Source organism: Mesocricetus auratus, unplaced genomic scaffold (assembly GCF_017639785.1).
Source record: "Mesocricetus auratus isolate SY011 unplaced genomic scaffold, BCM_Maur_2.0 Super-Scaffold_100676, whole genome shotgun sequence".
Taxonomy (NCBI): Eukaryota; Metazoa; Chordata; class Mammalia; order Rodentia; family Cricetidae; genus Mesocricetus; species Mesocricetus auratus.
The window spans coordinates 114021788-114044461 of NW_024429266.1; the positions used below are offsets into that span (position 1 = coordinate 114021788).

The following is a 22674-nucleotide window of genomic DNA, read 5'->3' on the forward strand; positions in this document are numbered from 1 at the left end:
GAACAAGGGGGAGCTCTTGGACCCCAGATTGATGGCTGTCCCAGACCCCCTGAATGTGGGAGTCAGTGAGGAGGCCTAGGTAATCTATGGGGCCTTGAGTAGTATTTATCCCTGGTGTACAAATAGACTTTGAGTGCCCATGCCACAATATGGGATGCTCTCTCAGCTGGGACTCTTGGGGAGGGCCTAGACCCTGCCCTGGATGAAATGGCAGTCACTGGAGATCCACCATGGAGGGCCTCACCCTCCCTGGGGATTGGAGTGGAGATTGGGTGGGGAGGGCAGGGGAGGAGGGGAGGGAGAGGAAGCTGGGATTGACATGTGAAACAAGATTGTTTCTAACCTAAATAAAAATAATAATTATTTTTAAAAAAAGAAAATTATGCCAGAAGAACCAGAGAGCATGTAAAGTACTACTTGGCACACAGTGAGCTGGCAAGGATTGTTCCCCAGGGTGGTGATGACAGGTAGTGGTGATGGTGACATTTTTTTTTGAGGGGGGCGTTTCGAGACAGGGTTTCTCTGTATTGTTTTGGAGCCTGTCCTGGAACTCTCTCTGTAGACCAGGCTGGCCTCGAACTCACAAAGATCCGCCTGCCTCTGCCTCCCGAGTGCTGGGAATAAAGGCGTGCACCACCACCACCTGGCTAATGGTGACATTTATCAGTGTTTAACGAATGGCGAAGCCATCAGGATGGCAGCACACCATTGGTTAGGTATGGACTGGGCAGCAGTGCGCTCGGAGCAGAAAGGGGGTGTGGCTTGTCCCCAACCTGTGGTCCTCCCTTGGGCTCACTTCCCCGTCCTCTTCCAGGACACTGAGGACGACTGCAGTCACACATGCTTGCTGGTTGGTCATCGACCAGGTCACGCTCTGACATAACTACGTCACTACTGCTGCTCTCGAGGCTTGCACTCCTCTGTGTGCTACAGGCTCTCACAGTTCCGCACCGTTGACATGCCCATGACCCCCATCACTTACCTTCCTGTGACTTTGGCCATCACCAGGTGTACTTTCTCTCAGTCTTCTGTCCCCAACTCAAACTCCACAGTCCACCCATTCTTCCTGACGCCTTTTGCCTTCTCAATTCTCTTGGAAGGCGCCATCTCCTTCCCCAGGAAACGATAGTCCTGATGCTCCCTCCCCTCCTCCCTGCATCTCATTCCAGACTTCCTTGCAACCTGTAGCCAGTCTCTTTCTCCCTCCTATTTTCCAGGCTCCTCTATCCCATGAAATTTGGATCTTTCCATAAAAGTTATTGTGAATTTTTTAAAATCTAAGATACATGGAAAACTAAGTTTGCAGTAGTATCTATATACTACAGAGAATCTCTAACAAAAAAGACAACAGTAGGGTGGTCAATAAATAGTAATAGGCCTATTCACTGATATATTATGTACCCACTACAAATACTAACAGGTATAAAAAGGAAAATTATTGTGAAATTATGAACACAAACAACACCATACAGTGTTTTATAGACTATGTACTGGAGCTGCAGGCGGTCCAGACAAAAATCATGACCTCTCAAGTCAGATATATTTGTAGGTATAACTCGTCTATTAGCAGTTTAATCTATATTAAAAGACAACTAAGAAGTTTTCTTGTGCCTATGTGATAAAATACATGTGAAAAACTTATCATGTTTAGTCTCTTGTTAAGAGCACAGCTCAGTGGCATCACAGACGTCCATACAACTGTCTGACTGTTACTGCCGGCTTCCATCCTCCCAGACAGGAGCTTTGCGCTTGGCAGACACCGCCCTCTCCTGCTTGCCTGCAGGAGCTGCTGGTTGGCTCTCATTCTATGGGTCTGATGGCTCTTAAGTACCTAGTTCAAGTAGATAAGTGGTGGAATGACCACACAAAAGTTGTCCCTTTGTGCCTGGCTTATTTCCCTTAGAATACCGTTTTCAAGGTTCATCAGCCTTGTGCCCAGGGTTCAAAGTTTCCTTCTCTGACGGTGGATATCGTCCATTTGACAGCCAAAATTAGCAAGGATTCAGCTTTGGAGCACATTCATGAGTGATTTTCTAAGGTAGGTTAATTGAGGTATAACTGTCCCCTAAGTATAGGTAGCTCGTCCCACGGGCTAGAGTCCTGGGCTGATTGAAACAGAGAAAGTCAGTATTCATGGTCTCTGCTTGCTGGCTTGGACACAGTGGGACCAGCCACCTCCTGCTCCCTCCTGTTCTTCCTTGTCCTGATGCCCAGGATCCTGTGGAGCAGTAAACTAAAGTAACCCTTTCTGGAAATTACTCTTGTGGGATAGTTTGTTGCAGAAACACAACTAATCTCTTCTTTTGTGAAGCAGAATAGCATCTGGTCACAAGTGCGCCATGTTTACTTCCCCCACTGCTGAGAAGTATTTTAATGTTTAGAAAAATGCTCAGCCTGGCCTTGGTGCTGCACACCTTTAATCTCAGCACTCGGGAGGCAGAGGCAGGCTGGATCTCTGTGAGTTCGAGGCCAGCCTGGTCTACAAAGCAAGTGCCAGGATAGGCTCCAAAGCTACACAAAGAAACCCTGTCTCTAAAAACCAAAACAAGAAAAAAGAAAAGAAAATGCTCATCATGTGCTATGAATGTGCTAAGTGACACTTCATAATTGTTATTATTGGCCGAGCAGTGGTGGCACATGCCTTTAATCCCAGCACTCTGCAGGCAGACACAGGCGGATCTCTGTGAGTTCGAGAGCAGCCTGTTCCAGGACAGGCTCAAAAGCTATATAGGGAATCCCTGTCTCCAAAAACCACAAAAATAAATAAATAGTTATTATTGCTATGAAGAACATTCAAAAAAAGAAAACAAATCGATCATATTTTTGTCCCTTTTCTATATTTATTTGCATTTTTGTTAAAGTAGTTGGATAATTAAAATTTATTTTAATGACACATCTGTTGGCTTCCTTTTCTCCATATTCTTACCAAACTGTTCAGGAAGGAAGGAAGGAAGGAAGGAAGGAAGGAAGGAAGGAAGGAAGGAAGGAAGAATGAACTAGATGGTGCACACCTGTAATCCAAGCACTGGGGAAGCAGAAGATTCCATTCAAGACCATCCTCAGTCTCACAGGAAGTTCATGGCCAGCCTGGGAAACATGAAATATTAGAGTATGCATACTGCCTAAACCTCCTTTTAACGACATTTCATTTAATTATAGAAAATTGTAAATACTTAAAGAAGCAGAAGGGGAGTAAAGAATACCCAAGTCTCTGGGCAGTAGATCAGTATTTATCCTGGGTATACAAATGGACTTTGGGCTCCCATCCAACAATGTGAGGTGCACTCTCACCCTGGACTCTTGGGTGAGGGTCTAGGCCGTGCCCTGGATGAAATGACAGACTATGGACACACTCATGGAGGGCCTCACCCTCTCTGGGGAAATGAGGAGATATTGGAGGGGTTGGTGGGAGGGCCTGGGAGGAGGGGAGGGAAAGGTAGAGGGAACTGGAATTGACGTGTGAAGCAACCTTGTTTCTAATTTAAATTAAAAAAAACTTAAAAAAAAGAAGGATATAGGTCAAATAATAAGGCAAATAACCTACCACTCAAGAGGTTCAAGCAAGAGGGCTACAATTTCAGGCCACACTAAGTAGCAGCACACTGTCTCTTGAGTGGTAGGAACACATACATGTATCACCACACTACTTTATGCAAGAAACTTGGAAGTTCTACCTGAGGTCAGCCTGATGGCTCAGTGTGTGAAGGTACTTGCTGCCAAGTGTGGCATGGTGAGTTCAGAACCATAGGCTGACATTGTAGAGGTAGGGATAGGCTCCTTCATGTTGGCCTCTAATTTCTTTTGTACACCATAACATGAAAATACACACATAAATAAACAAGCTTATCATAATATAATGATAAAAGGAAAAGTTGCCAAGCTGAGCATGGCAGCTCATAGCTGAAATCCTAACACATGGACACCATCATTCAACTCCTTAGGACTTGAACTTCTGATCTGCCCTTCTAAGTAGAAGAAGGAGGATCAGAACTTGCAGCCCAACCGTTCCTAAACATTTCCAGTAACAGGCCAGTCTGGGTTATAGGAGACATGGAGTCAAAGAATAAACAACTAGACCTATGGCTCAATGTCAATCATTGGATCATAAATTCAAGGCCAGCCTGAGTTACGTATCACCTTCCAGGTCATTCTGGACTACATAGATCCTGGTTCAACAAAACAAACACATAGAATTAGTCGAGTATGGTAGCAAACACCTTTAATCACAGCACTGTACTTATGGTAGCTTATATTTGGGAAGTGAAAGTGGAATAAATCTTCCTAAAATTGTTTGTTGTCATGAGGTTTTATCACAGCCACAGATACACAGAATCCATAAACCAGTAAAGGACAACATCTGTAGACTGTGATACTTCAATTATTCCACCTAGAAGTATTAACCTTGAGAGGGTGTGTATTAAAGTTTAGATGTTAAATGTCCAAGGAATGATCCTGTGTTTGAATATTGATCCCTGGCATTGTACTTCAATGTTTTTGAAGGTATGGTAAATGTGATAAATCAAACCTAGAATGAGGACAAGGATCATGGGAGGTATAGAGAAGCTAACTGAATGCAAACAGCCTACTTGGGCCATTGTGCCCCACTGACCAGACCAGCCTTCATGTCCTTGGGGACACATGTGTGTGAGTGAGGTATGTTGAGCCATCATAGAACCTAGGGTGCCAGGATATGCCTCCATCTCCCACATGGGTTGTCTTAGGGTTCTTGCAGACAAGTATTTTCTTGACCATTTTGAACATGCCAGGCTTCTGCCTCTGGGATCCTGGGCTTTGGTGAGAAGTCTCAGGCCTACTGGAGACCATGTGATGAATGCTGTCATCTTTAACCCCCACAGATGTTTGTTCCAGGCCCTAGGGTGCAATGGAACACAGTATTTTGTCACCACATCCCAATGCAGTCATCCTATAGAGCCCAGGAATCAGTCTTTAGAGAAAAATAACCTGAAAACTTTTGAGTGTAGACATGCTGAGTTATTACATCCTTGTCCTAGGGTGATAGGTTCCAAAAGAAAAGCAAAACACTATGCCCCTACTACCCTGAGAATGTCAGAATCCATAACCAAGGGAGGGCCAATGTTGCACGGCCCTTTGTCATTCTTATGATTCTGTTTCATTATAAAAGTGAAACACATCCTGGTTAAGGTTGGATGTCAATGTCCCACAAAGAATCAAGTGTTTGGACGCAGTCCCCACCAGGTGACATCATTTGGGAAAACTTGTGGACCCAGGAAAGTGGCTTTACAGGAAGTAGTGGCTCATTGGGCACATTGGGGACAGCCATTTGAATGTAGCCAGTGTCATCAGGCTCCTACTGCCACACTGAACAGAATAGCTTTCCTGTCCTTGGTGACAGAAGGTAAAGAAACCATCGAGGTGTGCTGAGCTGCCATTGGTCCATTTCTTGCTGTGACCTCACAATGACAGAATCCTCTTCACTAACAGCTCTGGCTGAGGCTGACTCCAGTCCTTACAGTTCAGAAGCTGTTAGCTGGTTGGAGACTATTGAGATTCACTCATCAGTGAGCTACTTGTACTTGGATAGTGGTGAATTGGTGAATCTGAACACAGTGAGTGGCCTCTAGTTCATAGATACCGGGTTTAGAGATTTTGTTTCCCTGAATTTAAACTAAATCCACAGTCCTTCTTCTTTGGTTTGGGGTATAATGTGTGGCAATTTTTATTAGAATTTACTCTATGTGTTATGTTTTGATTTTTCGAGACAGGGTTTTGGAGGCTGTCCTGGAACTCATGTGTAGACCATGATGGCACAAACTCACAGAGATTCGCCTGTCCATGCCTCGCATTTGCTGGGACTTAAGGGGTGTGCCACCAAAGTCCGACTGAATTTACTCTATTTTAATGTGTCATTTTATCTGGACTTATCTCTTCTTTTGCCATTTAAAAATATCAGTCTATATTAATTGAACAAGATTCTCATGGGGCATTTCCATACATGTACAAAAACTCGGACCACATTCCCGTGATCTCACTGCCCCTTTCCAAGTCCCTAGTGTTTCGCTTTTTTTTTCAGCCACTTTCTGAGTACAGGGCAAGTCATGTGTACTGTTGAGAGGACTGACAGGCCACAGTGGATGGTCTCTTAGAGAAGGGCACCAATGTGTCTGTGCTTTGACAGAAAGCCTCAAGCTAGGTGGTTATCTTGGGATCTTCCTGGCAGTTCAAGGTCATGATTGGCAAGGACAGAGAAAATAGTCAGATCCTCTTCTTTCGATGAAATATATGGAACAGGGCAGCTGAAAAGAATTCAAGAACACAGTAAGTGAAAGTGTAAAGAGAGCCTGCAAACTCTTAGAGGCCAAGTAGCAATCAACTAACCTTCCTATTTGGACAGATACCCAACAAGTAAAGTGTCTCTCCACTCACCCCACACCAAATGACCCTAAATCGCTAAGAAGCCCCATGCTCCTTCCGTTACATACCCTTATCCCTATTCCTGACTTCCCCATCCTCTCTGTAGCTAATTCCTATCAACGGCTGTTGTCTCCATGCTCTGATCCAAGGTTATTTTGATGAACAACAGACTCTAGGTTGCTGGGTTTTCCATTGAGCTCCTATACAAGATGCATCAGCTGACCCTGAAGGACAACTCTCCTTAGGATGGCCACAGCTAGTTGGATCATGTCTGATTGCAGGGTGTGTGTGTGTGTGTGTGTGTGTGTGTGTGTGTGTGGTGTGTTTGTGTGTGAGTGTGTGTGTGTGTGTGTGCACACATGTGCCTGTGTCCTGCAAAGTCCCTGTTAAAAACTTCAATCCTAAGAGAACTCTATTAACAAATGGGCACTCAGGAGCACTAGAGATTGTCACACAGAAGAACATGTGGCCTTTAAGAAAAGGCTTCATAGACTGAGTTCATGCTTTTCCTTGATCATGTGAAAATACAAACCAATTCTAATTAGAATGCAGTCCTGTTATACTCACAGTCCTCAGGTACTTGATCTTATCTTGCGAATGTCTAGATACACAAGGAACCAATTTCTGTTGTATTTCAGTGACATAACTAAAGATTTTTGTTTGAGAGAGGAAGGGCCTAGGGTGCCAGAATATGGCTCCATCTCCCACATGCTGTCTTAGGGTTCTTGCAGACAAGTATTTTCTTGACCATTTTGAACATGCCAGGCTTCTGCCTCTGGGATCCTGGGCTTTGGTGAGAAGTCTCAGGCCTACTGGAGACCATGTGATGAATGCTGTCATCTTTAACCCCCACAGATGTTTGTTCCAGGCCCTAGGGTGCAATGGAACACAGTATTTTGTCACCACATCCCAATACAGTCATCCTATAGTGGCCAGGAATCAGTCTTTAGAGAAAAATAACCTGAAAACTTTTGAGTGTAGACATGCTGAGTTATTACATCCTTGTCCTAGGGTGGTAGGTTCCAAAAGAAAAGCAAAACACTATGCCCCTACTACCCTGAGCATGTCAGAATCCATAACCAAGGGAGGGCCAATGTTGCGGGGCCCTTTGTCATTCTTATGATTCTGTTTCATTATAAAAGTGAAACACATCCTGGTTAAGGTTGGATGTCAATGTCCCACAAAGAATCAAGTGTTTGGACACAGTCCCCACCAGGTGACATCATTTGGGAAAACTTGTAGACCCAGGAAAGTGGCTTTACAGGAAGTAGTGGCTCATTGGGCACATGGGGACAGCCATTTGAATGTAGCCAGTGTCATCAGGCTCCTACTGCCACACTGAACAGAATAGCTTTCCTGTCCTTGGTGACAGAAGGTAAAGAAACCATCGAGGTGTGCTGAGCTGCCATTGGTCCATTTCTTGCTGTGACCTCACAATGACAGAATCCTCTGCACTAACAGCTCTGGCTGAGGCTGACTCCAGTCCTTACAGTTCAGAAGCTGTTAGCTGGTTGGAGACTATTGAGATTCACTCATCAGTGAGCTACTTGTACTTGGATAGTGGTGAATTGGTGAATCTGAACACAGTGAGTGGCCTCTAGTTCATAGATACCGGGTTTAGAGATTTTGTTTCCCTGAATTTAAACTAAATCCACAGTCCTTCTTCTTTGGTTTGGGGTACAATATCTGGCAATTTTTATTTTTTATTAGAATTTACTCTATGTGTTATGTTTTGATTTTTCGAGACAGGGTTTTGGAGGCTGTCCTGGAACTCATGTGTAGACCATGATGGCACAAACTCACAGAGATTCGCCTGTCCATGCCTCGCATTTGCTGGGACTTAAGGGGTGTGCCACCAAAGTCCGACTGAATTTACTCTATTTTAATGTGTCATTTTATCTGGACTTATCTCTTCTTTTGCCATTTAAAAATATCAGTCTATATTAATTGAACAAGATTCTCATGGGGCATTTCCATACATGTACAAAAACTCGGACCACATTCCCGTGATCTCACTGCCCCCTTCCAAGTCCCTAGTGTTTCCCTTTTTAATTCAGCCACTTTCTGAGTACAGGGCAAGTCATGTGTACTGTTGAGAGGACTGACAGGCCACAATGGATGGTCTCTTAGGGAAGGGCACCAATGTGTCTGTGCTTTGACAGAAAGCCTCAAGCTAGGTGGTTATCTTGGGATCTTCCTGGCAGTTCAAGGTCATGATTGGCAAGGACAGAGAAAATAGTCAGATCCTCTTCTTTCGATGAAATATATGGAACAGGGCAGCTGAAAAGAATTCAAGAACACAGTAAGTGAAAGTGTAAAGAGAGCCTGCAAACTCTTAGAGGCCAAGTAGCAATCAACTAACCTTCCTATTTGGACAGATACCCAACAAGTAAAGTGTCTCTCCACTCACCCCACACCAAATGACCCTAAATCGCTAAGAAGCCCCATGCTCCTTCCGTTACATACCCTTATCCCTATTCCTGACATCCCCATCCTCTCTGTAGCTAATTCCTATCAACGGCAGTTGTCTCCATGCTCTGATCCAAGGTTATTTTGATGAACAACAGACTCTAGGTTGCTGGGTTTTCCTTTGAGCTCCTATACAAGATGCATCAGCTGACCCTGAAGGACAACTCTCCTTAGGATGGCCACAGCTAGTTGGATCATGTCTGATTGCAGGGTGTGTGTGTGTGTGTGTGTGTGTTTGTGTGTGAGTGTGTGTGTGTGTGTGTGTGTGCACACATGTGCCTGTGTCCTGCAAAGTCCCTGTTAAAAACTTCAATCCTAAGAGAACTCTATTAACAAATGGGCACTCAGGAGCACTAGAGATTGTCACACAGAAGAACATGTGGCCTTTAAGAAAAGGCTTCATAGACTGAGTTCATGCTTTTCCTTGATCATGTGAAAATACAAACCAATTCTAATTAGAATGCAGTCCTGTTATACTCACAGTCCTCAGGTACTTGATCTTATCTTGCGAATGTCTAGATACACAAGGAACCAATTTCTGTTGTATTTCAGTGACATAACTAAAGATTTTTGTTTGAGAGAGGAAGGGCCTAGGGTGCCAGAATATGGCTCCATCTCCCACATGCTGTCTTAGGGTTCTGGCAGACAAATATTTTCTTGACCATTTGAGTATATCAGGCTACTGCCTCTGGGATCCTGGGCTTTGGTGAGAAGTCTCAGGTCTCATGAGTATCATGTGTTGAATGACGTCATCTTTAACCCCCCATAGATGTTACTCCAGGCCCTGGGGTTCGAAGAAACACAGCATTTTGTCACAACATCCCGATATAGTCAGTGGCTGCCTGTTCTCTGAGTGAATTCTCCTGAGCCATTTCCCCACATGGACACTCTGGGTTTTCAAGTGTCTGTTGTCTTTGCAACTGCTCTCCCTTCTGGTTTTACTAGAACCTCATCTCTGTCAGTATTGGTTACAGAAAGAGGATCATGATCCTCTGCAATGAGCATCTCTTAGCTTCTGTGACCTTTGTTTTATTCTCAGAGTTGCTGGATGGTTCCTGCATACCCCATTGGTGTCATATTCTACTGTCCACTGTTGTAGAAGATGCTTTCTTCTCTTGTGAGCGTTAAGTACCTGCTTAGTTTGCCTGCAATGTCTCTGAGTGTCATCTTAAGGGCATAGGAATGGGTTGCTATGGACATGCTCCTAGGCCTGATTTGAACAGTTTCTTTAAACTTCCCCCTTTTCAATTCGGTTCTAGCCATATCACCGAGGACGCGACCATGGAGCAGGGCAGGGAGGCCTGCTGCTCCTCTGAGGACTCCTTCATGCCTGAATATAAGATGCTGAAGACCGTGGGCCAGGGACAATTTTCGAAGGTCAAGCTGGCCATCCACGTTCCTACTGTAACCCATGTGGCTGTAAAAATGATCAGAAATGAGAAGGACTACGCCTCAGTTGTTGCTAGTGAAATAAACATCATGAAATCTCTCAAACACCCGCACATAATCGAATTGTTCCACGTGTTCCAATCAAGAGACACCACCTTCTTAGTGATGGAACACGCATCACAGGGAGATCTTTATCGATACATTATGGAACGGAGGTGCTTACATGAGAGCGAGGCACGGAGGCTATTTACCCAGATTGTCCTTGCAGTTGAGTATTGCCACAACAACCAGATTGCCCATAGAGACATTAAAGCTGATAACATACTGCTTGACTGGATGGGCAACGCAAAACTTTGCGATTTTGGCCTTGCAGCAAAAGTGCCCCCAGGGCACCTTCTGACAGATTACTGTGGTACCCCTCTCTACTGTGCACCGGAACTTTTTGTTGGCGAAGCCTATGATGGTTTCAGAGCTGATATATGGAGTTTGGGAGTTCTCCTCTTCCTCATGGTGGTTGGGCGCTTTCCCTTCTGGGCCAGGTCTCCTGAAGGTCTGAGGCGGCAGATCCTCAGCTCAAAATACAGCATACCTGAGCATATTTCCAACGATATTTTCATAGTCATCATACGATTACTGATGATCAACCCAGGCAGCAGGCCCAGCATTGATCAAATCATGAGGTGCTCCATGATCACAGACACCCTTGCACGTTTGCCTCCTTCCACACAGAGACTCCCAGGCACCCTGACAACCACCAGCATTGTCAGCAGCATGACAGTCATGGGGTATAAGTCTGAGGAAAACACTGATTGTCTCAGAGAACAAAAGGACAACCAGCTGATGGCCACTTACCTGATTCTCAAACACGAGTCCTCTGTGGGAGATAGCTGCCATCAGCCGGTGAAACCCAGGCAGTCAGGCCTTGTCCTCAACCTGGGAGATCATCACACCTTCCCTGTGCCTCTAAGGAGAGCTACTGAGCCTGCTCCCCTGGCCTTCACCATGTCATGCAGTCTTCAGGAGACAGAGCATGAGAACAATGCCAGGCAGGGTGGCACAAGGCATAGCATGCCTGCCACCCTATGCCACCTGTCAGACAGGCCCCAACCTCCACACCTAGTCTTCCCGAACAGGCCCCGTTCTTCTTGACCTTACACGCAGTAGCGTGGTAATGAGCGAGAGTTCCTCTGAGTCAAAGATCGGGTCACATGTCAGCCCCAATGACAGTGTCTGCCCATCACTGTTCTTAATGTTCAATGATTCTTGTTCACCAGACGACAAGGAGACCACATGTAACACAGGCAGTGTTTCTTCCTGGAGTTATCAAGAGGAACTCTGCAGCTCCAGAGACACAGCTCAGAGTGTAACTTCCAAAGGCCCCTCCTCTGGGGATACCAGGCAGGGAGACTCCAGGATACAAGAAGAAATTAGTGAGGAAATGACTATCACACAGGAAGAGGCCATGAATGAGGAAGGTACCATCATACACGAAACAACCATACCCCAGGAAGAGGCTCTCACACCAGAAGTGACCAATACTCATGATGAGACCATCACAGAAGAAACCACCATGGTCGATGGAGAGACCATGGCTCACACTGAGGCCATCATAGAGGAAAAGAATATAATGGAGGAGGAGGACATGCATCGGGAAGCAAATGTCTCCCTGGAAGTGAGGAGGACCCAGGCAGGGCATAAGACTCAGGATGACAGCATCACAGAGGAGGAGGCCATCACCCACGGCCAGCCTGAGGTTGCCGGCCAGGCTTCCTCCCCAATCCGGAGGCGCCACAGGTGGAAGGGGTTCAGGAAAACAATGGTGAACTGCCTCAGACACGTGTGCTTCTGTTTGCCACCTGCCAGCAGAAGCCACGATGCCTGTCAGAACCTGGCTCCAAAGAAACCGGATTGTGGAGTCACTCATAGAACCTGGTGGCGACCGGCCTGCTGCTCCTCTGAGGATTCCTTCATGCCTGATTATAAGATGTTGAAGACCGTGGGCCAGGGACAATTTTCGAAGGTTAAGCTGGCCATCCACGTTCCTACTGTAACCCATGTGGCTGTAAAAATGATCAGAAATGAGGAGTACGCCTCAGTTGTTGCTACTGAAATCAACATAATGAAATCTCTCAAACACCCGCACATAATCGAATTGCTGAACGTGTTCCAATCAAGAGACACCACCTTCTTAGTGATGGAGCACGCATCACAAGGAGATCTTTTTGGACACATTATGCAACAGAGGTGCTTAATTGAGAGTGAGGCACGGAGGCTATTTACCCAGATTCTCCTTGCAGTTCAATACTGCCACAACAACCAGATCGTCCATAGGGACATTAAGGCCAATAACATACTGCTTGACTGTATGGGAAACGCAAAACTTTGCGATTTTGGCCTTGCAGCAAAGGTGCCCCCAGGGGACCTGATGACAGATTCCTGTGGTACCCCGCTCTACTGTGCTCCAGAAGTGTTCTCAGGTGAAGCCTATGATGGTTTCAGAGCTGATATATGGAGTTTGGGAGTTCTCCTCTTCCTCATGGTGGTTGGGCGCTTTCCCTTCTGTGCCAGGTCTCCTGAAGGTGTCAGAATACCTCAGCACATTTCCACCGATATTTCCATAGTCATCACCCAACTACTGATGAAGGACCCAGGCGGGAGGGCCAACATTGAACAAATCATGGCGTGCCCCATGATCAGGGACACCATTGCCCTTTTGCCTCCTTCCACACAGAGACTCCCAGGCACCCTGACAACCACCAGCATTGTCAGCAGCATGACGGTCATGGGGTATAAGTCTGAGGAAAACACTGATTGTCTCAGAGAACAAAAGGACAACCAGCTGATGGCCACTTACCTGATTCTCAAACACGAGTCCTCTGTGGGAGATAGCTGCCATCAGCCGGTGAAACCCAGGCAGTCAGGCCTTGTCCTCAACCTGGGAGATCATCACACCTTCCCTGTGCCTCTAAGGAGAGCTACTGAGCCTGCTCCCCTGGCCTTCACCATGTCATGCAGTCTTCAGGAGACAGAGCATGAGAACAATGCCAGGCAGGGTGGCACAAGGCATAGCATGCCTGCCACCCTATGCCACCTGTCAGACAGGCCCCAACCTCCACACCTAGTCTTCCCGAACAGGCCCCGTTCTCTTGACCTTACACGCAGTAGCGTGGTAATGAGCGAGAGTTCCTCTGAGTCAAAGATCGGGTCACATGTCAGCCCCAATGACAGTGTCTGCCCATCACTGTTCTTAATGTTCAATGATTCTTGTTCACCAGACGACAAGGAGACCACATGTAACACAGGCAGTGTTTCTTCCTGGAGTTATCAAGAGGAACTCTGCAGCTCCAGAGACACAGCTCAGAGTGTAACTTCCAAAGGCCCCTCCTCTGGGGATACCAGGCAGGGAGACTCCAGGATACAAGAAGAAATTAGTGAGGAAATGACTATCACACAGGAAGAGGCCATGAATGAGGAAGGTACCATCATACACGAAACAACCATACCCCAGGAAGAGGCTCTCACACCAGAAGTGACCAATACTCATGATGAGACCATCACAGAAGAAACCACCATGGTCGATGGAGAGACCATGGCTCACACTGAGGCCATCATAGAGGAAAAGAATATAATGGAGGAGGAGGACATGCATCGGGAAGCAAATGTCTCCCTGGAAGTGAGGAGGACCCAGGCAGGGCATAAGACTCAGGATGACAGCATCACAGAGGAGGAGGCCATCACCCACGGCCAGCCTGAGGTTGCCGGCCAGGCTTCCTCCCCAATCCGGAGGCGCCACAGGTGGAAGGGGTTCAAGAAAACAATGGTGAACTGCCTCAGACACGTGTGCTTCTGTTTGCCACCTGCCAGGAGAAGCCACGATGCCTGTCAGAACCTGGCTCCAAAGAAACGGGATCCTGGAGTCACCCACAGAATCAGGTGGGGCCACTTACTTTATTTTACTCATTCTTTGCCTCCTGTCCTTTGTGACAGACGATGACTATGCCCACTTGCGGCCCACTTGTTTTGTTTTCCTTTATTTTTATTTAAGTAGGAAACAAGCTTGTTTCTCATGTCAATCACATATCCCTCCCCTCCCCTCCTGCAACCCCCCCACACACACCAGACTCCTCCAGTCCCCCAACCAATCTCTACTCTGATCCCAAGTGAGTGTGAGATCCTCTATTGTGGCACACTTGTGAACTTAAGAACCTGTTCCTTCAGAAAGACCAACCCCAGAGGATGCCCTCCAGTGTGACCTCAGGCTTGTTGAGGTAGAATTGGACAGCAGAGATGCTGATCAAAGCAGGCAGAGGGATGCTTAGGTGCTGCATCGTCAGCACAGTAAGTTCTATGTGTGCCAAAGTTACTAAGTGTCTGCTTCCTCTTTCTTTCTGCTTTGTAGTACTGAAGATGTCAAGGCCCAGCTCCGTGGCTTATGAGCCACGGGTTGGGGATCGGCCTGGCTGAGGTGTGGACAATCCCGCAGGAGAGCGAGGCCAGACGTCCAGGAGCAGTGTGTCCACAGGCTCCTCCTGCAGAGGAAGAACAGCTGTCCACACCAGCTGAGCTCTCACCAGGTGAAATCCCAGGCGGGAAGGGCAGGCTTTACATGGGGTCTTTCTTGTTCAGAGGGCAGGGCAGAGTTACAAAGGTGGCCCAGGCTGTGTTGTGGAACAATAGACCCTTCCCCTCTCCCCTGCCTGGGTAAACATCACAGACTGCACTCTGGGTAATGACTGTCCTTGGCTCCTTGTTTCCTGGCAGAGAACATGATCTTCTCCATGGGGTGGCCCTTTTCACCCCCAGGGAGAGTATTCCTAGTTAGCCAGTCTCATCATCCCCAAGATGGGCTCTCAGGTTGAGAATCTGGCCTGCAAGAGGCCCTATAGAATGCTCTAGAGGGCAACCTCCTGCCAAACACTTGCAAAAACCTGCAAATGTTCTGAGTCCTCAGACCCCACTCAGAGCAAAACTTGGAAATTCTCATCTGGGGAGTGACTCAAGGGCAGCCGATTCCTCTCTCTCCACCACTTCTGCCCTCTAGTTACTCACCAGCTGCCTCTCCATGCTTGCTTCTTCAAGGCCGTCATTCACTTTGAGAACTGGATGCCGAACTCAACACCACTTGCCTCAGCGTGAGGGGATGATGGGTGTCCTGAACATGGAAAAACTGAAACTTTCAAGAGGGGCCAGCAACCTGCTGTAGGCCATGCCTAGTGCCAGCCACAGTGTGCTCTCTGCCACTCGGTGGTTGCCTCCATCTACTTGACTCCTTGCAATTCCATGTCTGCTCTCAGCCAGGCTATGGTTGCTTCCAATTCTGTGTCATTTCAAGTTGATTGTTCTCCCACAGGTAAGGAGCCTTTTGCAGGTCATGTGGGAGAGCTTCCGGGAAACCATCCCTGTTTATTCTGCAGTTACACTGGCATGATAACATCCTGTATCCTCTTTCTCCCTAGACTGTCCCAAATTGTCATGTCTCGACGAACAGGGAAGGCTGTGTGACTGACATGGATGGTCTGTCTATCCCACGTGTCCCTAAATTGAACCCAGGAAGAAAAGGTTCCTGGAATCTTCATTTTGCTGGGACATCATCTGTGCTTCCCAGCTTCTCCGTATCTTGTTCTGAGAGGTTCACAAAAAATTCTCTGACATGTCCTCTGAGCAACACTAAGTTCATCATTGGAAAGACATTTTTAACCGAATCTGAGAAGGAAGGTATGTCTTCTTCTACTCTGAGGTTGCACGAGCACCCCAGAACCCTATGCTTTCCTAACCACCATCTACAGCCCTGGGAAAGGAGATTCCCCAGGATCCTGTTCTGGCCTCAGCCACTGGACCAGGATGAGCTGCTCAGACACCCCTGAGGAAGAATTCTCAGGGCACTCTATCATGCGTGGGAGGAAGATCTGACTTGACATTCTGATAATAGTAACAAAACTATATTGTTCACCTGCCCCCATCCACTGGAATGTGGAGCCCCTGGTGAGACTTTTCATTCCTCTCTCTCTCTCTCTCTCTCTCTCTCTCTCTCTCTCTCTCTCAACTTTCTCTGCCTCCATCTCTGTGTTTGTCTCTGTCTCTGTGTCTACTTATACATGAACAACTTCCATGCAGGTAAGCTGCTCTGTCTTAATCTGGATCTGAAAAGACTCACTATTATTCCCTGAAGAAGGCCATGAACAGCAATCACTAATACAAACATAAAATTGACATTGACTGGAGTAGATACAGAAATTATAACTCAGACATGAAACCTTGAATCACCCACTTAAAAAGAAACGTATCACAGAAGTATGCTAAGGGAGCCCATTCTGTCTACAACCCAAGATGGAAATTGTCTTTCATTCCCTGACAGTAGTGCTAAGATGTCACATGCACAATTCCATCTTATTTTCTGACATTTGTTTCTGTCCACATTGGGTGGTAGGAATAGTATTGCCCCAACTCTTTTCTTGTGTTGGCTGTAATGTTCACACAGAGTCTTGCCCTGTAACTGGGGAGGTCTGAGTGCTCTGTGTTGTCCACGCTGGATTTATTTCCCTGTGGTGCTGCAGACTCAGTCCTCCTTAGGTGCACTGGAACGCTGCTAGCATTTGTGGTTTAGTCTCGATCTCTTCTGTCCCAGGCAGGCCGCTCTGTAGGAAAAGATGACTTGCAGCAGGATCTTCGTCTTCTTCTCCAACTCCCCAAGCCAGAATTTCCAGGTCTGAATCCCTCTGCCCTGTCAAGTAGAAGCAGCTCAGGGCCAGTGTAGGGAGTTCCGGGCTGAGTGTAGCCCATCACAAAGGACATGCACATTTTGAATATTTGAAGTCTGAGATGTGGACACTGGCGCTGGGAGCTGTGTGAATGAAAGGACAAGCAGGAATGGCAGCTTGCTGGCCTGGGATCAGTGAGACCCTCATGTGAAAAGTAAGGTGGATGCCCATGGGCCCGGAGTCCCCTTTGAACCCAGGACTGTGGGTGGGGGAGGCAGCCTGATCTCTGTGAATTCTGGGCTACAGAGAGATTTCAGGCACAGCCAGGTATACACAGAGACACCCTGTCTCAAAAAGCAAACAAGAGAATTAAGGTGTAAAAGCACTGGATGAATATTTCTGGTCTACACACGTACTCAAAGGGTGAGAACAGACAGACACACAATACTCATTATGTACAATTCAGCAATCCTGCCTTACCTGTTTTTCCTCAATACTGTCTAGACCCTATATTCCTGGGATTTTATTGTCATTTCCAAAATTCCTGGCTCTTAAACCCCACAGCGACATAACTATCAGTCCCCTAAAATGAGAAACCTTTTTTTTCCCCTCTCCTCGAATGCTGACACAGGTTTTCTGTATGCAGTCCAGGCTGCCAAGGACTGGCGGCCTCCTACCACTGGCCAACTGAGTGTTGGGGCTTCAGGTCAGAACCTAATCCCATTGGGTTTTGTGATTTTGTTTTTAAATGACGCATGTAGCTGTGGATATCCTTAAATTTTGAATCTTTCAATCTCCATGTACCAAATGCAGGGATTCCAGTAATTCTCCACCAAGTCTGGTTTATTTTGTCTTCTGGACAAACCCAGGGTTTCTTGTATGCTGGGCAAGAGCTGTCCCAACTGAGTCACACCTGTATCTCAGCCTATCCGGGGATTCAGTGTAGCTGAGGAAGATCTGGAGTTCTGGGCCCCTATGGAATTACAGGACTGCACCATTTACCCTGCATTTTATCTTTTACCATTTCTAGATGACCTCTATTTCTACTGAGAGTCTTTTGACGGACTGAAAGAAAGAACTGTGGCCAGACACCACTTTTCTTCTGAAGCTGGTGAGTTGGGACCTGGGTGGGAGGGAGGTAAAGGAAGCTGTCCCCATCCCATGCCATGTCAAGGACACTCAGGTCAGTGTGCAGCAGCCCAGGTCATCACCTGTGTAGCCAGGTATCCTTGAAGCCCCGTTCTGATCAGCAGCCCTCAGGTTGGGCCAGAATGGAAGGCAGAAGACTCTCCAGCGCATGTCCACAGCAGCAGCTGATGACAGTAGGAAGATGGAGCCTCAACCCCACTGCTTGAAGGTTTAGTGCCCTCGCCCCTGGGGTCTCATTCCCTCCCATTTGCCCTTTCTAGGCACTTTGTGGCAGAGCAAGGGTGAAGGAGTATGCCAATAATTCCAGGACTCTGGAGGCTTGGATTGTAGACGTGTCATAGACTCAAGGCAAGCCTGGGCTATATAAGGACCAGTAGTCTAGCTTTGGTGGCAGTGTAAGATCTCTCTCTAAAAACAGAATGTGACCAGGAGGACTAGGGATCAGTGTGTCCAGCCTGCAGAGTGATTCTTGGTCCTGGGTTCTTTCCCAGCACAAATTACAACCAGGTGGAGCTTCCCTGATATTGGGGGTAGAGACAAGAGGATCAGGCAGTCAAGGTCATCTTCCAAAGCAGAGAGTTTGAGGCCAGTCTAGGAGGAATGACACTATGTTCAATAAGCAATCCCTACTCCCAAATCTAAATGCCCATATCTGAGAAAAGAATGCCATGGAAGCCCATCACAACCTCATATCCTGGTGAATCAGAATGCCTTTCCCATGGAGACATGAACCCAGAGCATCCAGAGGTGATTCACATCTGGAATTGGCCTGAGCATTGAGTCATCACCTGTGCACTGCACTAAGGAGCTGTTCAGGAAGTACTTCCTAAGGGTCATGTGGGAGGAGTGAGGAGGGAGGCATGGAGGGCATGGAGACTCCCTCCTGTGCCAATGAGAAAGGCAGAATGCAGCTGGCTCTTGAAGCTGTGAGACACTCTGATGTTTTGCTGCCCCCTTGTGGCCTCTCTAAACCTGTTCCCTGTTAGGGCACCTGATCTGCTGCAGTCCCTGCTTCAGCTCTGGACAAGATTGTGGTGGTTAGGTGGCTTTCAGAACGGGGTCGACGGAGGCTTACCCTGCTAAACCCATCTAACATGCTTTTGTCCTTCCTTCTTTCATTGCTTTTTCCCATTTATGATTACAGACAAAATAGCTTTCAGAGCTGGGCTGTCCAGATGTCCCTGAACAAATTTCACAGACCCACTGCTGCTCCTGGACCTGCACTCCACAATGGAGATGACTGGGTTGCGAGTAAAGTCTGTGAAATCCACACCAGTGTGAGATTCAGAAGCACAGGAGGGCTGGGACCGTGCCTGTCTGTCCACAATACAGTGCCTGCTTTCGTTGTGACATATGAGTTCTTTCCCCAGAAAGCGAGGGAAAAGCCAGCAGGCTGGCTGAGGCTTCTTACCCCAGATGGAGACAGGTGCGTGCCCTTTTTGTTTTGTTTTATTATGTTTTTGAGACAGGGTTTTTCTGTCTGTCTCTGTCTCTCTAGAGCAGACTGGCCTTTGTCTCACTGACATTTGCCTGCTTCTGTCTCCCAAGTCCTGGGATCAAAGTCGTGCACCACCACAAACACCACCCTCTTGGCTGCAGGTGCTTCAACCTTGCTGGACTTGAGCAAGCCTGTGTCCAAAACACAAGGTGTACAGCATCTCAGAGTTGACATTTGAGGGAATACATGTGCTACATACATAAAGGTTGGAGAATACACGTGGATATATACAAGCACACAGATGCACAAGCACACAACTGTAAACATATTACAGGTGAGTGTATCTTCACGCGCACACACACACACACACACACACACACACCACCACCACCACCAAAGTAAGCATAGTGATAAAGAAGCACAAAGTTATCTGAAGGACCAGGTAGCATTTGGAAGTCCTGACCTTCATGCAGGAGCATCCTGATGGGAAAACCAGGAGAGTGAGACAGGGTGATGCTGCTGAGAACACTGGGGTGGTCCTCTCTGGATGCTAGGTGATGACAGAGCCCAGCAAGCCAAGCTTTTGGGATGCTTATTACTGACCAGCAGATACGGGAGGTGGGCTGACAAGGTGTTCCCAGCGTTGTTAGCACTTGTGTCACCTAATGTCTCTGCTCTCTGCAGCTTGGGGCTATCAAAAGCCAGTGGAGATGCCCCTGCACTAGAAGAAGACCACCTCCATCAACTCTACTAGCACCCCCATATCATTAAGTTATGTTTGTTAATTTGGAAATAAATTGTGTTTTTTAATGAGGCTTTGTTGTTTTTTTTCTGTATTTATTCTCTGTTTCCATACCAATCCCAGTTCACCCTCCCTCCCCTCCTCCTGCTTCCTACATTTACCCATCCCAACTTGCATCTTCTCCTCAGAGAGGGTAAGGACTCCCATGGGGAGTCAATGTGGTCTGTCACATGACCAAGTTGAGGCTGGACCAAGGCCCACACCGCTGTGCCTAGGCTGGGCAAGGTATGTCTCCATTGGGACTGTGCTCCAAAAATCCAGTTCATGCACAGGGATAGATCCTATTCCTACTGCCTTTGGCCCTCAATTACTGCCAATGCCACACCACGATCAACTGCATTGAGGGGCCCTAGATCAGTGCTAAGCAGGTTTCCCAGCTGTCTGTGTGGAGACAGTGAGCTCCTGCTAGCTCAGGTCTGCTGTTTCTGTGATTTTCTCCCATCCTGGTTTGACCCCTTTGCTCATATTAGCATTCCTCCCTTTCTTTCACTGGTCTCCAGAAGCTCAGGCCAGTGGTTAATTGTGGATCTCTGTGGTTTCTTGATCATCCACAATGGCTCCCTCTGTCATAGCATATCTTTCTTGCTCTCCTGCCCTGTCCTTCCCCCAAACTGACCACCCCATTACGTCATGTTCTCCTCCTCAGTCCCCTTCCCTCCTCCCCTCTCACCTTCTACCATGCTCCCAATTTACTCAAGAGATCTTCTCCATTTCCCTTCCTAGGCAGATCCATGTATGTCCCTTCAGGGTCCTCTTTGCTACCTAGCTTCTCTGGGCTGGTGGGCTGTAGATGGGTTTGTTTCTCTTTAATATCTAACATCCACTTATGAGTGAATATGCCGTATTAGTCCTCACTCAAGATGTCTTTTTCTACTTCCATCCGTTTGCCTGTAATACTCAAGATGGTTTTAGTTTTGTTTTCCTTTGCTTTTACCACTGAGTATGCTCCATTGTGTAAGTGTACCACAACTTCTTTAGGCATCCTAAGGGCATCTAGGTTGTTTTTAAGGTTCTGACTATTACAAATAATGCTATGAACACACTTGACCAAATGCCCCTGTGGTGCGGTGTGCATCTTTTGGGTATATGACCAAAAGTGGTATTGCTGGGTGACAAGGATAGTCAACGCCATATTTGATATATTTATATACCAGAGAAAGAACTTATACACAAGCTGGAAGATCGGAAGCATGGCAGGCTTCCAAGCAAAAATTGTTTTACAAATGTGGGTGTCCTTATATTTGGGGCATAGATATTCAGAACTGAGAATTCATCTTGATGCATTTTTTCTGTAATGATGAATACGAAACATCCCTCATCTCCATTAATTAATTTTAGTTTGATGTCTACTTTGTCAGATATTATGATACCTACATCAGCTTGTATCTTAGGTCCATTTGATTGTAAAATCTTTTCCCAATCTTTACTGTCAGTTAACGTTTGTCTTTGAACTGGAGGTGCATTTCTTGTATGCAGCAGAGGGATGGATTCTGTTTCCTTATGGATTCTGTTGATCTGTGTCTTTTTATAGGCAAGTTGAGACCACTGATATTAAGGGATATTAATGACCAGTTATTGCCACTTTCCATTACTTTTGTTTTAGTGTTGTTGGTAGTATTCTGTACGGGTTCCCTTAGGATTTAGCTGGCGGGGGATAATCTATTGCCTGTATTTTTGTGGGTGCAGTTAACTTCCTTTGGTTGGAGTTTTCCTTATAGTATATCCTGTAGGGCAGGCTATGTGGATAGGTACTTTTTAAAATCGGACCTTGTCAAGGAATAGCTTTTTTCTCCACTTACAGTGATTGAATGCTTTGCTGGGTATAGTATACTAAGGTGGCATCCGTGGTCCCTTAAGTGTCTGCGTAACTCCTGTGTAAGACCTTCTGGTTTTCCTTGTTTCCAGTGAGGAGTGGGATATATTTTTGATAAGTCTGCCTTTATATATTACTTGGCATTTTCTTTTGAAGCTTTTAATATTTTCTTTTTTCCATGTGCTTAGTGCTTTCATTATATGTGGCAAGAGAACTGTTTTTGATCCAATTTATTTGGTTTTCTGTAAGCTTCTTGTACTTTCACAGGCATATCGGTTATCTTCTATGAATTTGTTGAATGTATTTTCTGTTCCTTTGATTTCCTGGACTACATCTCCTTCTTTTATCCCTAGTAATTCTTAGTTTCAGTCTTTTCATTCTCTCCCCCAGTCTGGAGTCTTCATCCTACTTGTCCCTTGGCCTGCATAGCTATTGACTGTTCAGCTTTGTATTAGAACAATCAGGTGCCTTAGGCAGGTAAGGTGAAACAGCAACATATTATATGTGGCATGAGAACTCTTTT

At 46.5% G+C, this 22674-nt stretch overlaps 2 protein-coding genes across 2 annotated transcripts; both read left to right on the top strand.

The window, feature by feature from the left end:
• Nucleotides 1-7684: 7684 nt before the first annotated feature.
• Nucleotides 7685-11400, top strand: LOC121136526 (sperm motility kinase X-like). The gene is made up of 2 exons (XM_040737076.1): nt 7685-7979; nt 10122-11400. Exon 2 carries the CDS (start codon nt 10144-10146, stop codon nt 11398-11400), a length of 1257 nt encoding a protein of 418 aa, XP_040593010.1. The 5' UTR covers nt 7685-7979; nt 10122-10143.
• Nucleotides 11401-11422: 22 nt separating this feature from the next.
• Nucleotides 11423-20349, top strand: LOC121136527 (sperm motility kinase X-like). Its single transcript, XM_040737077.1, has 10 exons — nt 11423-14184; nt 14651-14825; nt 15331-15601; nt 15708-15966; nt 16877-17163; nt 17581-17655; nt 17980-18060; nt 19243-19524; nt 19698-19870; nt 20221-20349. Exons 1-2 carry the CDS (start codon nt 11423-11425, stop codon nt 14685-14687), a joined length of 2799 nt encoding a protein of 932 aa, XP_040593011.1. The 3' UTR covers nt 14688-14825; nt 15331-15601; nt 15708-15966; nt 16877-17163; nt 17581-17655; nt 17980-18060; nt 19243-19524; nt 19698-19870; nt 20221-20349.
• Nucleotides 20350-22674: the final 2325 nt, after the last annotated feature.

Bases quoted from the DNA above. Each gene is read 5' to 3' on its own strand.
- LOC121136527 (XM_040737077.1), top strand. From the start codon at position 11,423: ATGAGCGAGAGTTCCTCTGAGTCAAAGATCGGGTCACATGTCAGCCCC. The intron at 14,185-14,650 runs GTGGGGCCACTT...TCTGCTTTGTAG, and splicing joins GGAGTCACCCACAGAATCAG to TACTGAAGATGTCAAGGCCC.
- LOC121136526 (XM_040737076.1), top strand. From the start codon at position 10,144: ATGGAGCAGGGCAGGGAGGCCTGCTGCTCCTCTGAGGACTCCTTCATG.